Source organism: Hypanus sabinus, chromosome 5 (assembly GCF_030144855.1).
Source record: "Hypanus sabinus isolate sHypSab1 chromosome 5, sHypSab1.hap1, whole genome shotgun sequence".
Classification (NCBI taxonomy): domain Eukaryota; kingdom Metazoa; phylum Chordata; class Chondrichthyes; order Myliobatiformes; family Dasyatidae; genus Hypanus; species Hypanus sabinus.
In genome coordinates, this window is record NC_082710.1 from 181,540,031 (window position 1) to 181,561,242 (window position 21,212).

The 21,212-nt window shown below is 45.5% G+C and overlaps 1 protein-coding gene across 1 annotated transcript in view; it reads right to left on the minus strand.

Annotated features, from left to right (window-relative positions):
* Positions 1 to 7,263: 7,263 nt before the first annotated feature.
* Positions 7,264 to 21,212, minus strand: part of LOC132393846 (proline-rich transmembrane protein 1-like) — an 87,928-nt gene continuing 73,979 nt past the window's right edge. Inside the window, exons 2-4 of the mRNA XM_059969237.1 lie at positions 15,613 to 15,911; positions 13,685 to 13,864; positions 7,264 to 7,755 (exon numbers count right to left, since the gene is read on the minus strand). Coding sequence (XP_059825220.1) covers positions 7,579 to 7,755; positions 13,685 to 13,864; positions 15,613 to 15,911 — 656 coding nt within the window. The 3' untranslated portion in view covers positions 7,264 to 7,578. The remainder of the gene's footprint in view (positions 7,756 to 13,684; positions 13,865 to 15,612; positions 15,912 to 21,212) is intronic.

Genomic DNA, 21,212 nt, shown 5'->3' on the forward strand with positions numbered 1-21,212 from the left:
TTGATGCTCCACCAAATTGACGAGAGGAGACCAACATATTGAAACGGGAATGGGGAGTGGAATTAAAATGGCTGACCACCGGGAAAGCCTGCCTGCAGTGGATGGAATTAAGATGCTCAACATAGTTTGACCGTTCCATCCACCAAAAGTGGAATTTCCCCTTGGCTGACAATTTTAATTCCTATTCCCATTCTCCTTGCAACATGTCAGTCCATGACCTCCTCTTCTGCCATGATGAGGCCACTCTCAGGGTGGAGGAGTAACACCTCACGTTCTGTCTAGGTAGCCTCCAACCTGATGGCATGAACAGCAACTTCTCCTTCCAGTAATTATCATTTTCTGTTTTTCTTTTCCTAATTCCCTTCTCTCTGGCCTCTTACCTCTTCTTCTTATCTACCTATCATCTCCCCTGGTGCTCCAAGTTATTACCTGTCTCCTATCACCCACTGTCCTCTCCTCTCAGACACCTTCTTCTCCAGCCCTTTACCTTTCCCATCCTCCTGGCTTTCGCTATCATTTTCTAGCTAGTTCTGCTTCCCCTCTCCCCCTTTATATTTGACATCTTCCCCTTCCTTTTCAGTCCTGATGAAGGGTCTTGGCCTGAAAAGACATTTATATATTCTTCTCCATAGATGCAGCCTGACCTGCTGAGTTCCTCCAGCATTTTGTTTGAGTTGTTCTGGAATAGAATTTAGAGCACCTGCAGAACCTCTTGTGGTCTGATTGGCTCCATTCCTCTGTGCAATTGAAGGGCCAAGCAAGATTAAAATTGTCAAGGACAAGAACCGAAAACAAAAGGTGTTCAGCCTGAGTTTGAGCAGTCTCCCTCTTTTCTCGTTACTACATCAGGCCGGAGGTACAGGAATCTTGGGTACCATGCTGGTTAAATAAAAATATATTTAAGATACAGTTAGATAGATTTTTACATAGTAGGGGAATTAAGGGTTATGGGGAAAAGGCAGGTGGATGGAGCTGAGCTTACGGACAGATCAGCCATGATCTTATTGAATGGCGGGGCAGACTCGATGGGCCAGATGGCCGACTCCTGCTCCTATTTCTTATGTTCTTATGCTGCCTGTAAACATTGGGCTCCAGGGCAGACTTCATTTGCCTCAGTGCTGAACTACAATTGTGGACTCACTTTCAGTGACTCTGCAGTTTCATGTTCCACATGTCTTTGTTTATTATTAGTGCGATTTGTCCTCCTTTGCAAAATGGATATTTGGCAGTCTTATTGTAGGGTGTTGGTCTTATTGTGGTTTTTATCATGGATTCTTTATTGTTTCTTTGCTTTATGAGTGCCTGAAAGGAGATGAATCTCAAAGTTGTAAGTTATATACATACATTGATAATAAATTTGAAATTTGAACTGTGTTTGGAGTTCGTCTGTATTGTTTTCGTGGTTTGTTTATGCTGTGTCCACTGCTCGTTCTGCACTCAGTCCCAAAAGAGGTGACTTTTCCAAAACAGAGTTAACCAGTGCTGTCAGATCAGGTTTGTAAAGGCTGAGTCCTTACAGTCTTCAGCTCTCATTGTAAATTCCCCGGTAACGAAGGCACTGCTATTGTCCCCTGAAAGCAGGAGACAAAGCAATAGGGGTCAGCCCCTCCCGATAGCAACCTGGTAACACTCTGAGTTGCCCAGACTAGGATCAGCCTGAAATGTGATATCACACTCGCTGCCCTCCCAACCATACCTCACCTCACTACATACAACAGAATAATGAAAACTGACTCAAAGACTCCAGCAGAGTTCCTACAGATGTGCGTGTAGAGCTTTTTGACTGGTATGGAGTTGCCAATGTGCAGGATAGAGAAAGGCTGCAGAGGGCTGTAGACTCAGCTAATTCCATTATGGGCACTAGCCTCTTATTATCTTATATACCTCTGTCAAGTCTCCTATCATTCTCCTTTGCTCCAAAGAGAAAAGTTCTAGATCATTCAACTAACCCTCCTAAGACTTGTTCTCTGATCAGGCAGCATCCTGATAAATAGCCTCTGCACCTTCTCTAAAGATTTTACTTCCTACAATGGGGTGGCCAGAAATGAACACAACACTACAAGTATGGTCTAACCAAAATTTATAGAGCTGCAACATCATAGAACGTTCTGGCAAATTGCTTAAGTTGTTCACATGTGTGGATGTTGCTGGCATCTGTTGTCTTTCTTTACTTATCCTTGGACTGAAGCGCAGTTGGGAGCCAAACAAGTTGGTGAGTCTAGAGTCATAAATAGACTAGACTGGACAAGATCAGCAGATTTCCTTCAGTGAGTGAACCTTGTGGCTTTTACAACAACCTGGTATTCACAAGGCTAACATCGCCAAGATTGACAGATCGCCAGCTGATGTGGTCAGATTCAAACAGATGCCTTTGGATCAGTTCTCTGGCCACTGATCCATTAACTCTTATATCCCCAGGCATGGGGAATGAAGAAACTGGGAGAATCACTTGGAATGGGAAGATTATTCTCTGCTTATTTAAGGACAGCTTTTTGTAGCCTGTTGAGGCATCTTCCTTATTGGGCACTCAAATCTTGGAACATTGGTTTCACAGCTGGCCCAGGCCAGTGTCTTTTGTGCATGGACAGGGGCAGGTTACACACCTCCCTTTACCACCTGGCTTTGCTCAGTGACGGACAGGAGCCCACCTGCTCACTGACATCAGATCTGAGCACTTACAAGGCACTAGGTCAACCAGACATGCATGATCACTTAAAAAGACAACACAATAAGAATATTATTAATAACTTATTGGGAAATACCAAATACAGACAGAACCATTATTAGAAGCCGAGTCAGAGTGGCATTTTAGAAGTGAAGGGTGGCTTTGGCCCTGTTGTCTCTTCCCCGACATGAGTTCTTGCTTACGCAACTTTTAATATTGATCTCTGAAAGCCCATCATAGGAATCCTTAATTTAATTCCCAATGTACTGTCCTGGCACTTTGTAATGCACTCCGCTGCTGCAACAAAAAACATGATTTCATGGCATTTATACCATGTGCCAATACCACAATCTTGCACATGAAACTTTACAGCTTTGCTACTCACGAACACTGGATTTCCCATTCAATTGCAATATTCTGAGAGGATTTCTCCATGCAGGACACCATGGTCGACGCTTTTACAGAACATTACAGCATAGTTCAGGGCCCACAAAGATATGCCAAACTTTTAACCTACTCTAAATTTAATCTAATTGTCCCCTCCATTTTTCTACCATATGTGTCAATCTAAGAGTCTCTTAAATATCCTTAACGTATCCTCCTCCACCATCATCAACCCTGTCAGCACGTTCCACACACCCACCATTCATTGCAAATAAATAGCTTACCTCTGACATCCCCCATATAGGTTCATCCAATCACTTTAAAATTATACCCCCTCCATTTCCTATTTCCACCCTGCGAAGATGTCTCTGGCTGTCCACTCGAACTATGTCTCTTATTATCTTGTACATCTCCATCAAGTCACCTCTCATCCTCCTTGGCTCCAAAGAGCAAAGCCCCAGCCTGCTCAACCTACCCTCATAAGACATGCTTTCTAAGCCAGGTAAATCTCCTCTGCACCCCCCCTAAAATTTTCGCTCCTTCCTATATTGAGGCGACCATAACTGAACATAGCATTACAAGAGTAATCTAACCAGGGTTTTATAGAGTTTCAACATTACCTCACAGCTCTTGAATTCAATCCCCTGACTAATATCTACTTTGACGAATCTAGGGACATGGACCCAAGATCCCTCTGTTCCTCTACACTGTGAAGAATCTTACCATTACCCCTGCATTGTGCCTGCAAATTTGGTACTTCTCAGCCCATCTCTGCATCCTATCAATGTCCCGTTGCAACCCTTGAAAATGTTCTACATTATATACAACACCACCAAACTTTCAGTCATCATTACACTCTGCCAATTACCGGGGGTCTTGCTTGTGAGAGCAGAAGAGTTGTAAACTTCCAATTTTTGCTTCAAATCGCAACACCACGTTGACTCAGAATACATTGTCGTTCTTTTCTCATCATTGACTCCTGCTCCAGATGGACTAGAGACCCTCAAGAGGAAGCTCGCCAACACTTTCTCAAGGGCAAGAAATGCTTAGATCCCACTTTTCAACAAATGGCAAAAAAACCTTGCTCCTTTACTGTCTGACATCCAAATACTGTCACTGCTTGTGACACTTAACCACATTATCATCCAGATCATTGATACAGACAACAATCGTCATTCAGTCTCCAAGGTTGAGCCTTCACCCTCAAGGTTCCTGTCACTCCATCCTACCTTTCTCTGACCACTGCGTCTGGCTTCCCGCACTTGTTCAGTAATGTCCAACATTACGCCTCAGCACCTGATCTTCCAGCTGGTGGTCTCACTAGTGCTCAGATTATGTTCTGTTTCATGGATATCACATTTCTCTACTCTTTCATTGTAATTCCTTCCATCATTCAGTTCCTCCTCCCTTCCACCTCTCATTCTTTCCTCCCACTGATTCTTCTCCTTCAACTTAAAATTTGTTTCATCTTAAACTTTTCCCAGTTCTGATTAAAGATCATTGCCCTGAAACATTTACCCTCTCCAGAGATTCTGCCTGACTTTTATGTCAGATCACCAGTTTCTTGGGGCTTGGCAGTATAACAATTTAGCAAGGACTAGAAGGGCCATAGGGCCTGTACCAGCGCTATAGCACTCAGTGGCTCTATGACACTCTAAATGCAGTGCACATGGAAGTTAATCAAAATGCTCCTTCAGGAAATATTGTTAGTCAAACCTTTAGCTACACATACTGCTCTTAGGCCCACGTTATCTGTGCCAGCCATGATGCCTGTCACTTCTTATGCATGAAATGATCCAAGTCTGCAGAAAGTTCTTAGTGGAATTGCTTCCACTGGGTTCTTGAGACAATCATTGCACACAAAAGGTATATCCTCGCAACAAGCACCAACAATCTGCTGGAAGGACAGCGGATAAGGCAGCATCCATGGGGGAAAGGACTGGTCCAGGGTTTTGACCCAAAAACTCAACAACGCCTTTGCTCCCCCAGATGCTGTTCTACCACTGGGTTCATCTGGCAGGCTGTGCTTTGATCTGATTTCAGAATCTCTCATCTTGTGTGTTTCCAAGCAATGGTTCAGGCTTTTGTTTTCGTTTCTTACTGATGATTGCCATCATCTGGTGACCTATTGTTTTTAGCCCTGGAATCAGAACCAGTTTCAGAGGCCATTTGGTCTATCAAGCCAGACTTCACCATTCAATAAAACAGTGCCAGATCTGAACACCTTAAACTCCATAAATTTTCAACATTCAAACATATTGAGCATTCAGTCTTCTAGGCGGTGGTATACTCCAAACACCCACGACAGTTAGGGTGAAGAAATTTCCCCTTATCTCAGTCCTCCATGGCTGATCACTTGTCCTGCACCCAGAACTATCCCCCCTGCCTCAGCCTTTGATTCCCTATAACACAGAACAGCACAGGAAAAGGACCTTCAGTCCATGATGTTGTGCTGAACCCATTAAGCTGATGACCCTTATCTCTGATCACGGTTCGTATTCCTCCATTCTCTTCTTATTCATATACTCATCTGACAGCCTCTGCCACAGGGGTCCCTGACCATTTTTATGCTGTAGACCCCTGCCTTTAACTGAGGGGCCCATGGACCCCAGTGGGCATCCCCTGCTGTACCACCCCTGGCAACATATTCTAGGAAAAAAAGACATGCAGTGTAAAAATTTTGTCCCACACATCTCCATAAGTCCATAAGACACAAAACTGGACCATTTGGCCCATTAAACATTTCCAACATTTGAGCATTGTTGATTTGTTTTCTCACTTAACCCAATTCTCCTGTCTTCTTCACATAGCCTTTGATCCCCATTTTAATCCTCTGCTTTAAATATACCCACTGACTCCACAGCTGCCTGTGGCAATGAATTTCGGAGACTCTCTCATTTCTGTTCTAAGAGGACCAGAAATTCTGATGACGTTTCCTTTTGCCTTTCCCTCTCCCACTATTGAAAACATCCTCTCCATGTCCACTCCTTTTAGCTATTTCAATATTTGGTCGGATTCAATGAGATTTACATTCCACACACCCCTCCTCCATTCTTCTAAACTCCAGCGAGTGTGGGCTCAGAGCAATGAACCACTTTACACCCCTCTACTTCAATGCGAAAACAGACACTTTGATCCAGAGAAAAAGATACTGGCGATATTAATAATCTACACCTTTTATGAATTTCCCAGGTCTCCCCTCAGACTCGATGCCCAGAGAAAGCCATTCAAATTTGCCGAACCTCTCCCTATATCCCGTACACTTTAATACAGTTCGCATCCTGGTCAACCTCTTTGCACCCATTCCAAAGTGTTCTAGGGGGTTGTTAAAACAGTATGCAGTATTCCTGATTCGGTCTAACCGGAAGTTATGAAGCTGCGCCACAGCTTCCCGACTCGTGAACTAAATGCCTCGCCTAATAAAGACAAGAACGCCGGACGCAAGACCTGCCAACCTTTCAGCCTCTGCTGAGCGGGGAGATAAATGGTGTCATTTGATCAGGAGCAGAGATCTTCAAATCTTAAGAAAGGCAACAGAGCTGTCGACCAAAGCAACGGAGTCCCCGTATTAGCATCAGAGTTCTCTCAAAACTATCTTCAAAAACTTCAAAGAAACCGCTCAGAGGAGCGCATTCATTAAAAGAACCATTTCCAGAGATTGACACCAGCTGATGTTCATTGGAGTTCGGTCATGCGCGCTCTCCGGTTTCTCTCTCTTTCACCCACTCCTGCAACGTGCAGACAACCCAGCCAGGTGTAATATGTCTGACTGTCCGTCAGAATGGGTTCCACTCAGCCTTTGATGGGGGGTGGGGGGCGGGTCAACCTCGGCCAGAGTGTCCGTCCGAGCGTGAGAAGACCCAACCGTACTATTGTAAGCAGCGGTTTTCTTGCTAAGGTCCCGAGATGGTTACAAAACAGGTCATCCAGATGAAAAGGCGAGTTTGAGCTTCCTCCTAGAGATTGGAACAGCGATGACAGTCGTGTTTTGCGCAGCCACAGCCGCTCGCTAAGTTCCTTCAGCGGGACGAGGCTTCGACATGACCCTATCGTCCGGATAGGTCCCATCACGTATGAACAGTGATGCCGCAAAGCAACTACCCCCAACCCTAACCACCAGTCCCCGACCCACCCAAAGGGTATCTCTCTCCGTAGCCACATCGCCACCCGTCCACCCACCCTCCCGCCCTTGAGCCAGTAGATTTGGGGTTTATAGTATCTGTCTGCATTGAAACTAAACATGTGTAATCAGTTGAACAGAGGGGTAAAAGGTTTTCCATCCCGTCGCCATAGCCAGCCGAGTTAAATAGATGGCTAATATTTTTGGCAAGGCCGATGAGGATGAGGCCGATGTCGCGCGGATGGTTGGTTACATACAGACCAGGAGTGGGGTGGGGTCTGGAACCAGTGGAAGGGAGTGAGGGAGGGTGGGGAGGGAGAGTGTTGCGGTGAAGTTTTGTCACGGAATTCCTGCGCAGCGGCGCCCGGGTGCGGGGTGCGGGAAAGTTGCTGGGCGGCGGGACGCCGCGCTAGGGGTCCCACTCCTCGTCGTGGTGCTGAGCTGCGATGACCACCACCACGGTCAGGATGGCGCACAGAACCATGGAGGCGATGCCCACCGCCAGGCTGATGAAGGAGAAGTTCCGCGCCTCGCGGGAAGCGATCTCCGCCGACACCATGTCCCCCCGCGCGATGGCGGTCCGCACCTGTTGTTCGGAGAAACAGAGGGCGTTAGTTATTTTCCCCGTTTTGTACAACTTCGAGCGGTACAGCATAGTGGAGGCCCCTTGACCCAGGGTGCAACGCCTTACAAACGACTGCTTACCCGTCCCGCGCACCACATGCTTTTCGAGTTATATCTTATTAACGAATTTATGGTGATATTTTGGCTTTTATGCTGTATGTGATTAATGTTGTGGGTGCACCGTGGAGGAGCATTGCTTCGTTTGGCTGTTGTATTTACAGACAATAAACTTGAACTTGTTCTCCAAAACAATCTAACCTTTCCCTCCCGCATCGTTGTGCATTTTTCTTTCGTCCATTTGCCTAATGCATCCGATGTATCGGAGACATCGGATCATGCATCTCTCGGCCCAACTGGACCATGCCGGTCAAGATGTCCATCTAAGCTGGTTGCACCCGCCCCCATTTCCCTCTAAACCTTTCCTATCCATGAGCATGCCTCAACTTCCTCTGGCAGCTCATTCCATATACGGACCACCTTCTGGGTGAAGAGGTTACCATCTCCAGTCCTTCCCCATCTTATTTTAATCTAATGCCCTCTAGTTCTTTGTTCTCTTTCATTGTAATAAAAGACCGCGTGCATTCACCTTAGCTGTGTTCCTCGTGATTTTACAACTCTGAGCCTCGAGTCCCGGGATTATTCTTGTAAGCCTTCTTTGCATTATTTCCAGCATATGGACATCTTTCTTTCCGATAACAGAGGGAGGGGCAACTCTTGCACAACAATCCAAGTGCGGCCTCGACAATGTCTTGTCCAAATGACACAATGCGCCAAATGCTAATACTCAACGCCCTGAATGACGAAGGTCCAGCATGCCTTCATGTCTTCTTCAACGCCCTGTCTACCCGTGACGGGATTTTCACTATAGATTCCTTTATGAAAAAAAAGGTAGTCCAGCCCAGTGAGTCAATGCCGACCCTTCGAACAATTCCATTGACGCTCGGATTTCCCGTATAGCCCATTCCCTTCACATTCCACCAATTCCACTGACGCTCGGATTTCCCGTATAGCCCATTCCCTTCACATCCCACCAATTCCACTGACGCTCGGATTTCCAGTATAGCCCATTCCCTTCACATCCCACCAAACCGTTAACGCTCAGATTTTCCGTATAGCCCATTCCCTTTACATTCCACCAATTCCACTGACGCTCGGATTTCCCACATATCCCATTCCCTTCACATCCCACCAATTCCACTGACGCTCGGATTTCCCACATATCCCATTCCCTTCACATCCCACCAATTCCACTGACGCTCGGATTTCCCGTATAGCCCATTCCCTTCACATCCCACCAATTCCATTGACGCTCGGATTTCCCGTATAGCCCAGTCCCTTCACTTTCCACCAATTCCACTGACGCTCGGATTTCCCGTATAGCCCATTCCCTTCACATCCCACCAATTCCACTGACACTCGGATTTCCCGTATAGCCCATTGCCTTCACATCCCACCAATTCCACTGACGCTCGGATTTCCCGTATAGCCCAGTCCCTTCACATCCCACCAATTCCACTGACACTCGGATTTCCCGTATAGCCCAGTCCCTTCGCATTCCACCAATTCCACTGACGTTCGGATTTCCCGTATAGCCCAGTCCCTTCACATCCCACCAATTCCATCACCCACCTGTACTGGGTGTACAGTGGATGGGTGTTTGGAGGAAACTGGAGCTTCCAGAAGAACCCCAGCCCACCCTGTGGCCACAAAGAGAGCAGGCAAACTCCGCATAGACAGTACTGAAGATCAGAACATAAAACCTATTACAATAAAGCACAGTATAGGTCCTTCAGCCTGTAGTGTTGTGCCAACTCTTTTATCCTATTCCAGGATTAGTCTAACCTTCCCACTCACATACTCTCCATTTCTCTTTTATCCATATACCTATCTCTTAAAGATCCCTGATGTATCTGCCTCCACCACCATACCTGGCCTACCACACCCTGTTAAAAAAAAATACCCCTGGTAGCCTCTCTATACATTTCTCCAATCACCTTGAAATTATGTTCTCTCATATTAGCCATTTGTACTCTTTTTTAAAAGTCTCTGGCTGTCTGCGCTCTCTATCATCTTGTACACCTCAATCAAATCACCTCCTTCTCTCAAAAGAGAAAAGCCCTAGATCAATCAACCTATCCCCATGAGGCATGCTCTCCAATCCAGGCAGCAATCCTGTCACCTCTCTAAAGCTTTCATGATCTTCCTATAATGAGGTGACCACAACTGAATACAAAGTGCCCAGTGTGGTCTGACTAGGATTGAACCAGGTTGATTGGAGTTGTGAGGGATCAGCTTTATTCATTTTATTGGGAGAGGGTAGGCATCATGGTAAGGTAGCAGTTAGCGCAGTGCTAGTACAACTTGGGGTGTCTCAGTTTGAAGTTCAGTTTGAACATCACTCAGAAGGAGGTTGTGAAACTCGCTGTGAAACATGTTGGTTTCATCTGAGTGTTCTGGTTTCCTCCCACATTACAAAGATGTGCCAGTTAGTTGGTAAATTGGTCACATGGGAACTGTCTATAAGGCCATGAGACATAGGAGCAGAATTAGGCCATTCAGCCCATCAGTCTGCACTGCCATGCCACGATGGCTGATCCTGGATCCAACTCAACCCCATACACCTGTCTTCTTGCCATATCCATTGATGCCCTGACCGATCAGGAAGCTGTCAACTTCCACCTTAAATTTATGCACGGACTTTGCCTCCACTTTAGACTTTGGCAGAGCATTTTCCCTGGCTAAAAAAGAATTCCTCCGTACCTCTGTTTTAAACGGTCACCCCTCATTTTTCAGGCTGTGCCCTCTAGTTCCAGATACCTCTACCAAAGGAAACATCCTTTCCGTATCCACCTAATCTAGTCCTTTCAAACTTTGGTAGGTTTCAGTGAGATCCCCTAGCATTCCTCTAAATTCCAGTGAGCCCAAAGCTGCCAGACTCTCCTTATATGTTAACCCCTTCATTCCCGGAATCATCCTCATGAATCTCCTCTGGTCTCTCTCCAATGACAACACATTCTTTCTGAGATATAGGACACAAAACAATTGACATTACTCCAAGTGAAGCCTGACTAGTGTCTTATAAAGCTCAACATTATCTCCTTGCTTTCATATTTGATTCCCCTTACATAAATGCCAACATTGCATTTCCTTTCTTTACCTCAGATTCAACCTGTAAACGAACCTTCTGGGAGCTTTGCACAAGGACTCCTACATCCCTCTGCACCTCTGATGATTGAACCGTCTCCCCATTATTTTTCCACATTATTAGTCCACATTATTTTTCCTTTCACCAAAATGCATTAGTGTACCTTTCCCATCTGATACTTTTTGGCCCATTCTTCCAATTTGTCTCAGTCCTGCTGCAGTCGCATTGCTTCCGCAACACTACCTTCCACTTACCTTCGTATCATCTGCAAACTTTTCCACAGAGCCATTAATTCATTTATCTAAATCAATGACAAACAATGTGAAAAGTAGTGGTCCTAGTACCCTGAGGAACAGTAGTATTCACCGGCAACCAACCTGAAAAGGCCTGCTTTATTCCCACTCACTGCCTCCTGCCTGCCAGCCATTCAGCTATCTATACCAGTATTTGTAAGGCCATGGATTTTATCCTGTTAAGCAACCTCATCCCTGGCACCTTATCAAACATCTTCTGAAAATCCAAGTAAATGACATTCACCGCCTCTCCTTTGTCCATCTTGCTTGTTACTTTCTCAAAGAACTCTAACAGATTTGTCCAGCAAGATTTCCCTTTACAGAAACTATGCTGACTTTGACTTATTTTATCATTAGTCTCCAAGTGTCCTGAAACCTCATCCTTAATAATGACTCCAACACTTTCCCAACCATTGAGTTTAGGTTAACTAGCCTACAATTTCCTTTCTTTTGCCATCCTCCCTTCCAAAAGAGTGGAGTAACGTTTGCAATCTTCCAGTCCTCTGGGACCATGCCAGAATCAGGAGATTCTTGAAGGATCATGACCAATGTACCCAATATCTCTTCAGCAGCCTCTGTCAGGACTCTGGGATGTAGTTCATCTGGTCCAGGTGACTTATTCACCTTAAGACGTTTGAGTTTGCCTAGCACTTATTCCTTTGTAATAGCAATGGCACTCACTCCTGCTCCAACACTCACAGACCTCTGGCACACTACTAGTGTCTTCTACAGTGAAGACGGATGCAACGTACCTACTAAGTTCATCAGCCATTTCTTTGTCCCCCATTACTATCTGCTGCATCATTTTCCACTGGTCCAATATCAACTCTCATCTCCCTTTTACTCTTTATATAATTGACATTTTTTTTGTATCCAACTTTATTTTATTGGCTAGTCTTCCTCATATTTCATCTTTTCCCTTATAGTTTTTTAGTTGCCTTATGTTGGATTTTAAAAGCTTCCCAATCATCCAAATTTCCAGTTACTTTTGCTACCTTATAAGCCCTTTCCTTGGATTTTATACAGTCCTTAACTTCCCTTGTCAGCCCTTGTTCCCTACCCCTGCCATTTGAGGGCTTCTTCCTCTGTGGGACATGTCTATTCCATGCCTTGTGAATTTTCCCCAGAAGCTTAAGCCATCTTTGCGCTGCTGTCATCCCAGCCAGTATCCTCCTCCAATCCACCTGGGCAAGCTCCTCTCTCATGCCTCTGTAATTCCCTTTATTCCATTACAATACTGATACATGTGAACTGTGTTTCTCCCTCTCAAATTGCAGTATGAATTCAATCATATTATGATCACTGCCTCTTAAGGGTTCCTTTACACTAAGCTCCCTAATAAGATCTGGATTATTACACAACACTCAGTCTAAAATAGCATTTCCCCAAGTCGGCTGAAGCATAAGCTGCTCTTAAAAGGACCCCATATGCATTCAATAAACTTCCTCTCTTGCGATCCAACACCAACATGATTTTCCCAATTCCCTTGCATATTGAAGTCCCCCATTACAATCATGTCATTACTTTTACTATATGACTCCTCAATATCCAGGGTCTGGACTGAAACCAACTTACTGCCCTCTACTGTGCCTATTGTCTTGTTTTATTATTTATTGTAATGCCTGCACTGTTTTGTGCACTTTATGCAGTCTTGGGTAGATCTGTAGTCTAGTGTAGGTTTTTTTCTGTGTTGTTTTTATACAGTTCAGTGTAGTTATGTATTCTTTCATGTAGCACCATGGTCCTGAAAAATGTTGTCTCATTTTTACTATGTACCGTACCAGCAGTTATGTTTGAAATGACAATAAAAAGTGACTTGACTTGATTTGACTTTACCAGCTCCTTTTGCAATGTTAACCCGACATCTGGCTATGATTTGGAGGCCTATATATGATTCCCATAATGGTTTTTTAACCCTTGCAATTTCTTAGCTCCACCCACAAAGATTCAACATTTTCTGACCCTAAGTCTCCTCTTTCTAAAGGTATAATTCCATCTCACCAACAGTGCTGCACCACAGCCTATGTCTTCCTGCCTGTCCTTTCGACACAAAGTATATCATTTGATGTTCAGCTCCCACTGTGGCCTTCCTTCAGCCATGACACAGTGATGCCCACAATGTCATACCAGCCAATCTCTAATTGTGCCACGAATTTGTCCACTTTATATCAAATGCTACGCACTTTAGCTACAGATCTTTAGCCCTGAATTCTTTGCCCTTTTGAATTTGCCTCTGTGGTACAATTTAACTCTTTGCTCTGTCTGCACTTGTAGCCAATTATTGTCCCGTGATAGGCTCGGGCTGCAAGGTGGGGCAGCTCGTTGGGCCGAAGGGCCTGTTCTATGCTGTTAGATAATACATACACGTGTACATACACACTGATGGAATATTTGTGTGCCGGTTGTGAGGATCTCCATGCCAGAGTAGTCTGCAAGCCACATTGGACACTCACCTGTACTGCCTTGAATATGGCAAATATCCCGGTTGGCCAGAAACAGCAGACGGTGGTCAGCACTGCAATGGGAAGGTAGTCATGAGGAGGCCGTGGTGGGTTCATCATCCCGACAGAAGGGGGCACCTGCTGAGCACCCGATGTCAGCCCATTGTTTCCAGGGAGATATGGCCCCACATTCTGAGGGAGAGACAACAGGTTCAGATTGTTAATGAAGAACGTCAGCCTAGGATGTAGCAAGCAGCAAAGTTCCTGGCCCCACTCTTACAGGGATCATCAACAGGTCCAGAATCCCTTTAACTACTCTATGGATGTAAATCCCAAGTTTCCTGCTTCTCTTCCCCAGCGAGATCAGATCACTCTCTCGATAGGAGGTCCAAAATGCATATGCTTTCTCACTCCAAATGTGTATTTATCAGTATACAGAATCATTGAGTCACAGCAAGCTAGAGTATAGAAACAGGCCACTTACTCCATGCTGAACTGTTATTCTGCCTAGTCCCATTGACCAACACCTGGATCATAACCCTCCATACTCTTCCCATCTATCCTTATCCTCTTAATCAAATCCGCATCCACCACTTCCACTGGCAGGTCATTCCGCACTTATGCCATCCTCTGAGTGAAGGAGTTTCCACCCAGTTCCCTCTCAAACATTTCACCTTTCATCCTTATCCTATGTCCTCTAATTCTGGTCCCCAACCTCAGCTTGACTTTATCTTATCTATACCCTTTATAAATCTCTCCTGAGCTCCAGGGAATAAAGTTCTAACTTATTCAGCCTTTCCCTATAACTTAGGTCCTCATGTCTTGGCAAAATTCTTGTAAATTTCCTTCATCCTCCTTCAATCTTGTTGACACCTTTTCTTTAGGTAGGTGACCAACAGATTAGTGTTATGTTGCAGCTAACTATCACCCTCCTTTCTACTCACAGCACCTCCATTAGTTTTATGCTCAACTGTGGCTGGTGAGACCATTGGCAAAACCTACCATTCCTTCCTCCCAATTGGTATTCCCACGAGAAGTTGTGAAGACTTCGATAACACAGCATAAGCCAACAGGAAAAATGCAGCACACACAAAATGCTGGAGGGGAGGCCAGGTAAAGAGGGTGGGGAAGTGAATGAGTGGGGAAGGGGGAAAATGCAGTACAAAGTTGGGCAGTGATGGGTGGAAGAAGTAAATGAATGAAGAAAAAGTACTGGTGAGGGTACTGGGCCACAGAGGAAGTGGGGACCAAGTGGTGGAGCAGGCTCGATGGGCCTGCTGGCCTACTCCTGCTCCTATTTCTAGTGTTCTCAAGGGAAGGAGGAGGGAAACCAGAGAGATGTTACCATGGAAGATGAATCCCCGTTCCGGTTCCCCCTTCTCTCTTTTTACATTTCCTTTTCTGGTGATTTCTCCAACTTCAAGTAATTTCTTCCCCTCCTCCTTCTCTCTATTTCCATTCCCCACTCTGCTTCCCCTCTCACTTTTTTTCTTCTCCTCACTTGCCTATCACCTCCCTTTGGTTCTCCACCTCCTCCTTCCCTTTCTCCCATTCTTCACTCGATTGACTCCTTCTATTCAGCCCTTCTTCTCTTCCAATGATCATTTCCAGGTTTCTTACTTCCTGCCTCCTCCTCCCCCGACAAAATATCCCCCTCACCTAGTGCCACCTGTAACTTCCAACTTGTACTGCTTCCCCTTCCATGACTCTGGCTTCCTTCCACCCTTTCCAGTCCTGATGAAGCTTCTCAGCTCAAAGCATTGACTGGTTATTCCTCTCGATAGATGCTGCCTGATCTGCTGAGTTCTGGGGAACCCACTGTGAGCATTCTATGTGTGTTGCTCGTGATTTCCAGCATCTGCAGGATCTCTTCTGAGAGAGAATGCCGTATCTTTCCCCCATCACACCACGTTACCTTTTTATGCAAGAGCTTTACTCACGTTTGCCATTGGATAGACTGGCACATAGGCCCCAGCGCAGGGCTGGTACTGCACAGCGTAGCCTTGGGGCGCATAGCCCGCCAACCCCATTGGCCCAGCAGGGTGGTTTACGGGCATGCTGTATCCCTGGGGCACACTGCTGCTGAACTGAGTCTCCTGGATGAAGCCCTCAGTGCCGACTGCCATCGCGGCAGGGTGCATTGGCATCGAGTAGCCCTGTGACGTGCCATTCACCGAAGCCTCTTGCACTGGGTAAGGCGGAGGTGACATGGGTGCTTGATGCCCTCCATCCTGTAAGGCTGAAGAGGAGATGAGAATACAGTTAAAGCCAGGGTGCGCTATATAGAATATACAGCAAGAACACTACAGCCCATGATGTTGTGCCAGCCTTTTAACCTATCCCAAGATGAATCTAAGCCTTCCCTCCCACATAGTCCTCCATTTTTCTTTCAGCTGCATGCCCAACTAAGAGTCTCTTAAATATCTTAATGTATCTGCCTCTACCACCACCCTGGCAGCGTGTCTCACACACCCACCACGGTCGGTGCAAAAAAAACCTGCCTCTGACCTCCCACAAATCATCCCCCCCCATAAATTCCACCAGGCACCTTAACATTATGCCTTTCTATCCTGGATAAAACAAAACAGCAAAACACTGACTGTGCGTTCTAACTATGCCTCTCATCATCTTATAGACCTCCATCAAGTTTGGAGAGCACGTCTTATTAGGATAAGGTGAGCGGGCTGGGGCATATAGAACGTGGAAACGTACAGCTCAGTACAATGAGGTGCCAACCTTTTAACCTCAAATATAACCATCTGTTTAACAGCAGAGCATTTCCACCTGCCTAACCCACAGTATCTCCCATTGAATCAAAACATGTCTTATCTGCAGTTGAACTCTATCCAGCTCACAGAATCATGGACATTGGGCCCATTCAGTCCATCCTTGCTTCTAACAGAGCAAACCATCATCCTCTTACCATACTAGCCTGTTGGAGAGGAGGGCAGTGGCGTGGTGAAAGATGATTTAGTCTTTCTGGATAGATATCTGAATACTTTTTAAATATTGCAGAGCATAGTATTAATGGTAAGACACCTGAGAAAATCTGTAGATGCTGGAAATTCAAACAACACACAACATCCTTGCACTTAGTGTCAGTTGGAGGAAGGAATTGTGGATTTCAGGAAGGGGAAGTCTGGCGTGCATACCCACTCCTCATCGACCAATCAGAGGTGGAAAGGAAAAGCAGCTTCAAGTTCCTGGGTATCAACTTCTCTGAATATCTGACTTCACTGTACCCAACCATAATGAAGAAAGCACGGCAGCGGCTGAAGTTCATTCGGAGTTTGAGGGATTTGGTGTGTCATCAAAGGCTCTTGCATATTTCTATAGGTGTACAGCGGACAGCATTCTGACTGGTTGCAAACCCCCTTGCAGAGAGCTTGCTGTGAACAGGATTACAGCAGGGTGCAGATACAGCCACCACCTTCACAAGTATAACCTGCCCCACCATTTAGGACATCTTGAAGATATTAAGAAAGTGGCACCCATCTCCAAGAACCATTTGGCTCGTGCCCAATTCTCATTACTACCATCAGTACAGGAGCCTGAAGACCCAAATGCAATGATTCCGAACAGCTTCTTCTCCACCACCAGATTTTTGAACAGGTTAGGAACTCATAACACTACCTCACTGCTTGTTTTTATTTTGCACTATTTACTTAATTTTGTAATTTGTAAATTTTTATATTTTTGCATTGTACCACTGCCGAAAAAGCCTTTTTTGGTAGAAGAAATAAACGGGCAGACAGTTATCTAAATGGGGAGAGAATCCAAAGTTCTGAGATGCAACGGGACTTGGGAGTCCTCGTGCAGGATACCCTTAAGATTAACCTCCAGGTGGTGAAGAAGGCAAATGCAATGTTGGCATTTATTTCTAGAGGAATAGAGTATAGGAGCAGGGATGTGATGTTGAGGCTCTATAAGGCACTGGGAAGGCCTCACCTGGAATACTGTGTCCAGTTTCAGGCTCCTTATTTAAGAAAGGATGTGCTGACATTGGAGAGGGTTCAGAGAAGATTCACTAGAATGATTCCGGGAATGAGAGGGTTAACATTTGAGGAACGTTGAACCACTCTTGGACTGTACTCCTTGGAGTTTAGAAGAATGAGGGGGGACCTCATAGAAACATTTCGAATGTTGAAAGGCATGGGCAGAGTGGATGTGGCAAAGTTGTTTCCCATGGTGGGGGAGTCTAGTATGAGAGGACATGACTTGGGGATTGCAGGGCACCCATTCGGAACAGAGATGCGAAAAGATTTTTTTAGCCAGAGGGTGGTGAATCTATGGAATTTGTTGCCACAGGCATCAGTGGAGGCCAAGTCATTGGGTGTATTTAAGGCAGAGATTGATAGGTATCTGAGTAGTCAGGGCATCAAAGGTTATTGTGAGAAGGCGGGGGAGTGGGACTAAAGGGGAGATTGGATCAGCTCATGATGAAATGGAGGAGGAGACTTGATGGGCCAAATGGCTGACTTCTGCTCCTTTGTCTTATGGTCTTAAAACAACATGTGACACGCCAGTAATAATAAATACTGGATCTGATGCTGGAAGGAAGTCTGGACTCAATGGGACAAATGGCCTCCTGCAGTAGATAATAATTTTTATGAACTACAGGGAAGTCACACCAGAAAGGAGTCAAAGACAGTGATCAGGCCCTCTTGACATAAATACAACAAAATAAACACTGGAGATGCCGAGAAAGAGATGAAATATTTAGTCTATGTGCCTTTATTTGCCAAATGTACACTGAATGTTTCATATGCGTCAAATCAAATCTGCAAGAATTGTGCTGGGCAGCCCACAAAAGTCAACACACTTCCGATGCTGAGATAGCAGGCCAACGACTCGCTAACTCTATCCCGCAATTCTTGGGAAACTGGAGCAGCAGGGGGGGGGGGAAATCCACAGGGTAGAGGGAGAACATACAAATTCCCTACAGGCTGCAGCAGGAACTGAACCCCAATTGCGCTGGAGGTGCTGTAAAGTGCTGTGCTAGCTCCACCCTACCAGCATGCACACTCCACGTTTTGGTCCCGTACTTAAAGGTGTACTCGCCGTAGAGAGAGTGCAACTATGATTCACTGGTTCGCGGGATGACAGATTTATTCAATGAAGAGAGATTGAACAACCAGCCCTGCTTTCTCGAGGGGTGATCTCATAGTGTCATAGAACATTGAAGCAGGCTCTTTGATGCAACTTGCCCATGCTGACTGTGTTGTTCAGCAAGGTAGCCCGCTAGTCCCACCTCTCTGCGTTTGGCCATAAGACCATAAAACATAGGAGCAGAATTAGGCCATTCAGCCCATTGACTCTTCTCCAGCATTCTGGTTGATATCCCTCACAACCCCATTCTCCAGCCTTCCCCCCCCCCCCATAACCTTTGATGCCTTGACTAATCAAAAACCTATGAACATCAGCTTTAAGTCTATGCAATGACCTGGCCTGCACAGCCGTCTGACGCAATGAATTCCACAGATTCACCACCCTCTGCAAAGGGGCTTGAGAGTCCTCGTGCAGGATTCCCTAAAGGTTAGCTTGCCGGTTGAGCCGGTGGTGAGGAAGGCAAAATCAATGTTAGCATTTATTTTGTGAGGACTTGAATATAAAAGCAAGGATGTAATGCTGAAGCTTTTTTGAGGCACTGGTGAGGCCTCACTTGGAGTATTGTGAGCTGTTTTGGGCCCCTCGTCTAAGAAAGGATGTGCTGACATTAGAGAGGGTTCAAGGGAGGTTCAGCAAAATGATCTCAGGATTGAAAGGCTTATCATATGAGGAGCACATGGTGGCATGGGGCCTGTACCCATTGGAATTCAAAAGAATGAGCAAGAGATCTCAGTGAAAACTATTAAGTGCTGAAGGACCTCGATAGAGTAGGCATGGAGAGGATGTTTCCTGTGGTGGAGGAGTCTAGGACCAGAGGACAGAGTGAAACCTCCATTTAGTACAGAGATGAGGAGCAATTTCTTTAGCCAGAAAATGGTGAAAATTCATTGCCGCGGTTGGCTGTGGAGCCGAAGTTATTGGGTATATTTAAGGCAGAGATTGATAGATTCTTGATGGTCAGGGCATGAAGGGTTCAGGCAGAAGACTGGAGCTGAGGGAGAAATGGATCAGTCATGATGTATTGGCAGAGAAGACTTTATTATTATTATTATTATTATTATTAAACATGAATTACAAGCAAGAAAACCAGCAAGTCAGTCAGTAGTTTAAAGAGAGGAAAAGAGTTAATATTTCAGGGTGTCGTCTGTCCTGATGAAAGAACGTGGAACTGAAGGCTTTGTTCTATTTTTCTGCGCACACACGCAGACGAATGTAATAGGAAAGAAATGGATATGCTGGCTGAGACATATATTGACAACACATGTAAATAAAGAGACAAATGGAGGTAGAAGGATGGGTGATGTTTATACAAATGTACAACATGGATAAACAGATGCACACCTACACAGGCATTTGAAGACACACAGAGGGATGGGTGAATGTGCCATTAAAGCAAAACTTGCTTGCATACAGTGCTTTTCACATCCAAGACTGTTCCAAAGTGCTTCACAGCCAGCAAACTATTTTTGTGAAGTGCCGTCTTTGTTTGCACACAGCAAGCTTCCAAAAGCAATCAGGATTTGAATGCTCAATTCATTGGCTTTTGGCAGAATTCCTTGAGGGTAAACCACGGCCAGGCACCAGTTCTTCTTGTGAAAGGACGGGAGTATTTTTGCCCTCCAGCCCAATAAGTTTTCATACTGGATCTGAAAGACTCTCTGCACTGTCCTGACGTGCCAGTTTGGATCAGATGTATCACCTCAAGTCTTGAGCCCAGAATGCTTTGGTGCAATGCAAACACATGACCAACTGAGCGTATTGACCTCTACCCAGACTCCCTAAAATTCCTCTGTAACCACCTCACTTTCCCACGCTTCCTAATATTCTAGCTCCATGGTTTTGAATGATGTTATCCAGAATAAACTTCTTAACAATGAGCCTTATATTCCCTCTGTCCCGGCGGCACATTAACAGAGCGGTTAGTACGACCTGCATTCAATTCCCAGCGCTGTCTGTAAGGGGTTTGCTTGTTCTCCCTGTGGCCGTGTGGGTTTATTCCAGGTGGTCCCAGATCCCAGAGGTATACAGGTTAGTAAACTGTGGGCATGCTATGTTGGCGACGGAAGCATACTGACACTTGTGGGCTGCCCCAAGCACAACCCTTGACTGTGTTGGTCATTAACACAAACAATACTTTCCACTAACAAGAGAAAATCCACAGATGCTGGAAACCTGAGCAGCACACACAAAGTGCTGGAGGAACTCAGCAAGCCAGGCAGCATCCATGGAAAAATGAACAGTCACCATTTCGGGCAGAGACCCTTCGGCAGGGCTGGAGGGGAAAATCTGAGGAGTAGATTTAAAAGTGGGGGAAGGGAGAGAGAAACACAGGGTGATAGGTGAAACCTGAAGGGGGAGGGATGAAGTAAAGAGCTGGGAAGTTGATCAGTGAAAGAGATACAGGGCTGGAGAAGGGGGTGTCTGATAGAAG